The 7295-nt window shown below is 40.3% G+C and overlaps 1 protein-coding gene across 1 annotated transcript; it reads right to left on the bottom strand.

Moving 5' to 3' along the window:
* Window positions 1–636: 636 nt before the first annotated feature.
* LOC121965777 (intraflagellar transport protein 122 homolog) lies at window positions 637–5577 on the bottom strand (the record flags this gene model as incomplete). The annotated part of the gene is made up of 4 exons (XM_042515899.1): window positions 637–739; window positions 2552–2723; window positions 4414–4580; window positions 5416–5577. Coding segments are annotated over 4 exons (604 nt in total), but the record flags the coding sequence as incomplete, so codon positions are not given.
* Between the last annotated feature and the right edge of the window lie 1718 nt (window positions 5578–7295).

Here is a 7295-nt window from a genome sequence, read left to right as displayed (position 1 = left end):
CTTCAAGTGTTAACAACTTCTAAGTTGTTATTGAAAAGTTGCAGTGCAGTGGACAAGAGACAGGCCAGATTTTTAGACTCAATTACAATCACCAGGAACACAACACTGTGTCAGCGCCTGACGAAAATACACACAATCAGCAAAATGCATGACCATAAGCAAGCTCCAATACAATCAGGCCTGTTCAGCCATGAGCTCCATGTCGAGACAGGCAGAGGAAGATTATGTAGAGGAGGAAATATGCCTGCTGAGATCATAATTATAAATCTATGAGCTGATTATAACTATGGTTACAGTTGGTAATCATCATCAGAGCCGCTTGTAGTACTGGTGATTAGAGGCATGCATGCATGTCATTCAGTTAACAGGCAGCTCAGTTCTGTTCTGCTCCGCTCCAGCAAAGAGGATCATGTTTTACAGTGAATACAGAGAATCTTAAGGAAGTAGTGAAAAATGTCTGCGTCCAAAACTGGCCAGGCTTTATCACTTCCATATGTAAACATTGGCTGTGGCTGTAGACTTTAATGTTCACTAAAATAATCCTGGAAACTCACATTAAAAAAAAGTCAATATATACACGGAAGCATCCTATAGAAGCTGAATAAAAGTAAAATTGAAGCCCTGTTGCTAACTCACCTTTTTGCGCCTCCTCAAAGCGGTCGTTTTCAGCCAACCACTGGGCATAAGGCACATAGACGTCATTTTTGAACCGGAGGTGCTCCTCCACCAGTGAGAAGGCCTAAGAAATGGACAGGTGAGAGAAAAGAGGAGAGATGTAATGCAATACAAGGTTTCCCTTACACATCTGCTGCCGCAAATAAATTATCTTCTTTTAGAGCTGGACCGTTCATTAGGAGTGCTGTTGAAATATATATAGTGTTAGGTTCTGCATTACACTTCTGGAAGCACGAAGAGTACTCTAGGCACAGATGGAGCAGCTAAACATCAGGCCAATGACTGCGGTTACATGGACAGATTATTCATGTCCATGGAAATGCATTTAATGAAAATGAAACTTAACTGTTTATTCTGCTGAGTATAAACATTTGCATTTACAGCAGCTGCTCCTCTCATTCATCGATCTGACCTGATCAGCTCTGAAGGGATCAACAGATCACTTATCCAAAAAAAAAGCGTCATGGAGAGCTCTGCCTGCGCTTTGCTCATCCGCAAAAACCTCAGAATTTAGAGAGGGGACACAGAATGATACAAAGGGACACATGCATTTAAAAGAAAAAAAACCCACAAAAATTGGCCGTCATCGTCATCATGTCCCCTATCGCCACACGTACACTGTGATTCTGTGGGAAATACAGTCAGTATATGTGACACTTTGACATGAGTCCCATAGATTATACTATACTGAAGAAAAGGTCAGACTGCCCTCGCAATTATGGCTGAATTGCACTTGATTGCGGACATGAGAGGTACCACACATTATTCAGAGAAACACATATTACTTCCAGTCAAAACATTGCAATACAGCATTATTAATGAGCTGAGAACAAAGAAAGTGTATAAGCTATTTCACACTCAATTAGAACTACAACTGCGGCTCTTACACTCTTTGAGTGACAGGGAATAAAGTACTGCCGAAGTGCTCTGTGGACACATATTTGGCTGTCACAATGACTGATTAATCTAAATGTCCTGTGGTACAAAACTTGAGCCAAGAAACACACATCAGTCCCATACAGTAAAAGAGAGAAAGAGACTGTGTATGTCCCAGGCCTGTTAGCCTAAAGTCATTTAAAGAAATACTTTGTTGTAAAGAAGAGTGGGAGCATTGAATAGCATCCATATGGCCCCTGCTATAACTCAGTCTGTGCTCTGTCCTGTCTTAGTGTCCGTCTCGCCCAACAAAACACATAAAGCCTAACAGTTCTTTCAACGTCTTCCTCTCACCCTCTGATTTTTCTTTTCTCTCTCTGAAGATCAAATAAATATCCAGGAAGCCTTCAGACACTACAGCAGAACCATGTGATCGTGATTTAATGTTCTGTTTTTGGCTCTTCTGTTTCAGCATGCAAATCGCCAATGTGCATCTCTGTAATGCCTTTAACTCGATTAAAGACTCCAGATGGATTAAAGAAATGCTATATTTTCTTCTTGTCTGAGAAGCATGATCCACCCTGATGGAGGAATATGATTGGAAGCAGACTAGAGCTTTAAGCTGATACTCTGTCAGTGCGGTAGGGTGTTTTGTGCTTCTCACTCACTAATCATCATGCGGGCATGGATTCAGAGAAATCCAAAGCTGGATGATTAGCTCTGGAGTGTGTGTGTGGTTTAAGTTTGTCAGTGTAGGAAAGTAGGCAGAGGTATTGTCTTCATTGTTTGCGTTCGGCTGTGGTTACTCTAACAAATTTAATATATTTTTTTGGCCATGAACATCGAGTGGTTTATGATATGGGTTTCTGAGTACCACAGCAGTTTATTTAGCACAGTCCTATGTGGTTCACATTTATTTATGTGATTGTCTCAGGACAGCTATATATAAGTCATGATGAGCGGTGCAGGTGTGCCTCCTGTGTGCATAAGTGTGTCAGACCTCCTCCCAGTGCCGGGTTCCCACATGCAGCTGCACCAGAGCCTGCAGGTCTCCCATCTTGGAATAAGTCTCTGAGGCATAGCCATGGTGATTCAGCTTCTCAAAGTAGAGCGCACATTTTGACAGTGGTTCACGCTCAGCCTTGTCCAACTTCCGAGCGATGTCGATCAGCCTGGATGAGAGGAGAGAGGAGTGAGCAAACACAGAGAGTGCCGATAAACCCGAACATGGTTGTATCAAATTATGCTCATGACCCTGAAAGGAAAATGAACCAGCCAGGGTCACTAGCTGAATCAGATTCAGGTTAAAGAGTCATGACTCTGTTCAGTCGCAATGTTTATAGTGCTGACCCATTGGTAGCACCACAGGAGACTTACAACATGCAGACAATAGGTCAGATGGAGTCAGTGGGGAGTTCTGATTTGACCAGACCACTGGCTTATCAGTTTGCCTGGTTTTCAACAGCACACACTCACACCCCACATTCCCACATATAAGTGAAAGCTAACAGAAAGGTAATAATTCCCATCTTAGCTATCATAGCTCTCACTCAGCACATCAAATATACCTTTAATACTGAGCCTCACAGAGAGAGGATCAGAGAGAGAGAGAGAGAGAGAGAGAGAGAGAGAGAGAGAGAGAGAGAGAGACTCGTGTTCTGGATACTAACTATAACTGCCTTGTGCTACTACAAAAGACCATCCAGACATGTTTTGAGACAATTTGTGTCTCTTATTGAAAAATGCATAAATATATGAAAATGTAATTATTTTTAATTCCAAAACTTGAAAGGGAGGTATTGTTATGTTTTTTTTCCAGGCTTTTACATAATTTTGGAGCTTTTCAGTAGTGTTCCTTATGTATTCAAATAGAATAAAAAATGGTCTTAGTATATATGGTTTAGCAGCAAAATACCATTTTCCCAAGCCCCTCTTAAAAAACTTTTCTGACGTGACCTTGCGTAGGTTTTTGCATGTTGATGTCGCTCCCTATGCACTGCTATGGACCACAAGTCAGGTTGATTAATAAATTCACACAATAACAAAAACAAACAAATCAGCTGAGGCAGCAACTCCCGTGTGCTGTGAGGTAAAATTATGGTTTCTGTCAAAGAAGTAGCTTTGAAGAGGGTTTTATAACAGCTTCAGTTGCCCAGAAAAGGCTCTCTCACAGAGCTAAATCTAAATATTGTATATACGTAAAATTCAGGTTCACACTTAAGTTTAAGGTTTCTAATAAAACATGTTTACATGCTTTAGTATACAAAAAAAACAATTACTTTTAGTCATAATGTCTGTGCAAAATCAGGAAAAAATTCACAGCAGCAACCAAGATTACAGGTTTCCCTGAAGTTAGCATGTATCTTTATGTAGTAGTGTAGGCTATGTTATGTAAATGTAAAAATAAACCACTGGAAAGAGTATTCAGAAATGTCTGAAGACTGAGGTTTTTGCTTACAGAGATGAATTTTTTGTATATTTGCCTCATTGTTTGAATTTTTGCCAGTATAAACATGATATGAGGAAAAGCATGAAAGTTCCCTTTTGTTACTTAGAAAACTAGAAAGTCATAGAGTGAAAGTTCCACCACTGGCAGTAAAACTGAGACATTTTGGACTAAAAGAGCAGAGTGTTTACAACTCTAACCACATTAACTGGACATTCCTATCTTTTGTTCAGGGTTATGGACCAGAAAAATGTGTATTTTGAATGACATTTGGGAGAATGAGATTTTGAATGAGATTTGGGCAAACCATGCATTCAAATCTAAAAAGGTGGTTTGGAAAAGGTTAGGCAGGAATAAAAGTGTATGTCACAGTGTAGGACAGATGTAGAAAGTTTCATACAGTGACTGACACCTACATGTCCACCCAGCCGTGTTCCCCTATAATGTCTATGGCTTTGAGATGTTCTCCTGCTGACAGGTACATCTCCGCTGCTGCCCGGGGCTCCTTGCTGCTCTTCGCCCAATCTGCCTGCTTGGTCATCAGGATCCGAGTGCTCTTGGGGTCTGTTGCTCCGACAAAATCCTGTATGGAAAGGCACACACCTCTCACAGTCACAAACTTAATAACACACGATTAGATGACTGGGAAATTCCCATTAACACTAATGACAAGCGAGGACTGTATGTTGCACAGTTAATCTGGTAGGAGAACAAGAGAAGTTCAGACACTCAGAACCGTGAGGGTCGGGGCTGAGACAGGAGGAAGAGAGTCACACAAACAGCAGGCGGCTAGCCCTCCGGTGTCCATCCTACCTAAAACAAACAGCCTGTAGGACCAGATGGTCACACAGCCACATAAATATACAGCAGCCACATCAAACACACATACAATCTGATACGTACGCACACACAAATATACACGGACGAGTCATAGCTGTGTCATCTGCTCCAGCAATGAGAATGTAATGCTGATGATCAAAGTGTCCCACCACATGTAAACATAATAAAGCATGAATTTGTCTCAACTCCAACTGACCTCCTCATCAAAGTATGCATGTAAAAGCAGACACTCGCCTTAGTTCTCTCCATTTGTGCTCCATTTCCAACTCTAACTATGTGTGTAAGTTACCCTTGTGTTGTACAGGGATATGTCTGTAAAAGCACAGTGTGTGTGTGTACTGATCAGATGATGTATGTGGAGATTCTAGTGATATATGAGGAGATGAAAGACAGACGGTAAAAGGGGGCCGTTTGAACAAAGAGCAGGGCCCCAACTTGGCATAACTGCACATGATGAAGAAAAACATGTGTTCTACACCCTTAAAACATGCAGTGTTCTCAGGTTGTTCTGTCCGTATTGATATAAAGGTATGTTATGCATACGTATGTGTGTTTTTGTCAATCAATGATTTAATCACCTTGGCATACTCGAACATGCGCAGGTCAGTGTACATGCTCAGGGCTCTGGATTCGTGGCCGGTACGTTTGTAAAGCTTGGCTGCCTCGTGGAATTTCCCCTGGTAGGCATAGACGTCTGCCAGGAACAGCTCATTGTCGTTCTCACCCCGCTTCTTCCTCTCCTGCAAATCAGTCAACACAAACACTAGCATGCATGCAGAGATAAACACTCACATGCATGTACAGGCAATCACATACAACATGTGTGTTCACACGCACAATTAGTCAAACTATTGGCTTGCTGGATGAAACCAGCCTCACTTTTGAACCCACGCTAAACTCCAGAGTTCGAACACCTTTTAACCATTGAATTTTCAAAACTTTTCCATAACTTTTTCACAAAAATTTACGCTATTTTTGCGTCTTATGTAAGTAGTTTAAAATTAGTGGGCCTAGACATTGATAGAGCCATGCATTATCAAACACGCACTTCCTAGGTATATGGAAAAGCAAACTGGTATTGCTTGCTATATTCACTAACACTTAATAACACTGGACAAAACGTCAAGGCCAAGCCCCTTTTTTTGGGATAGACAACTAAAGACCTCATCGGCGTCAGTGCAATTTGATGCACGTTTAGATTATAATTTTGACATATTTGTGTGCATTTATTTTTTTTGTTAAACAAATGTTTTTTATACAACAACAACAATGGCACATCATCGATATCCGCAGATATTGGCTTTAAAATCAAATACTGGAATCACCCAACATGCTGATTTCTGCTGATATAACTAAACACTTTTTTTTTTGTTTTTATTGACAAAGTAAACATGTATAAAACATCAACCCTAGGTTGAAGTATTTTTCTTACTTTGCACAATAAATGAATAAATAATACATACATTGAAAAGCACTGTAGTTCATATGTCTATCTGCTGGTGGGCTATATCGACAAAGAGTATACATAATATGATGTTAATTCCACAACAGAAGAGACATGATAATCCCTAAAATTAGGTGGGGAAAAATATATTGATATTGGTTATCAGCTAAATAAGTCGTTTTTATATTGGCATATCGGATATCGGCAAAAAGCCAATATTGTGCATCCCTAGATCACCATCATGGCCTTTCAGGCTTCTCCTCTCCAACTGGATCAATGAACCAACATAGTGGCTGCATATTGTTTATCTTGACATCTATCACTTCGCCGTGACGTGATCCTATTTTGGTCTACTTGTATCACGTGATACTAGTGAGGTTGCAACCGTCACACAGCGCAGCCCTAGATTTTAAATTTGTGATGCAAGAAATGCTTTTCGCCCACAGTAAGACATATTTGGGGATTTTTATGAACATATGTTAAACAGTACCCACAACAATATATATTCAAAACATTTCCAAAACATTCTCTCAAATCCTAACAGTTTCCAAGCCTAGAAACAGTTGTTCTAATTTCACAACTTCTCCAGCAATTTCATGATTGTGGAAACCCTGAAATTCTTATACCACGAGTCATACTGGAATTAGAAAACACAATACATTTCTTTCATAACACTTACAAAACGCATTTTCAAAGTAGGACATTTCCCCTTTTCAAAAGTGAGAATAACAGGAACTTTCTAAAGGCACTAGCCAAGTCGGAAAAGCCTTTCTTCTCCTCTGCTTGCATATTGCCAAGAAATGTGTGTGTGCTTTTCTGTGTGTATAAATTTGCTTGCACGTGTGTATCTTGGACCTGAGGAAGTCATTCGGGATACAGGTTCCTCCCTTATTCATTTGGTTTTTAAGTGCAGCTCAGGGCAAAGCCTTGCAATTAAATGGATGATGACCATAATAATAGTGATTGACCTAGTATCCTCCCAAGCCTTGTTTTACTTTAATGATGTCAGCTCTG

This window comes from Plectropomus leopardus, unplaced genomic scaffold, assembly GCF_008729295.1.
Source record: "Plectropomus leopardus isolate mb unplaced genomic scaffold, YSFRI_Pleo_2.0 unplaced_scaffold21597, whole genome shotgun sequence".
In the NCBI taxonomy this organism is placed as follows: domain Eukaryota; kingdom Metazoa; phylum Chordata; class Actinopteri; order Perciformes; family Serranidae; genus Plectropomus; species Plectropomus leopardus.
This window is presented reverse-complemented; position numbering and strand designations above follow the sequence as displayed.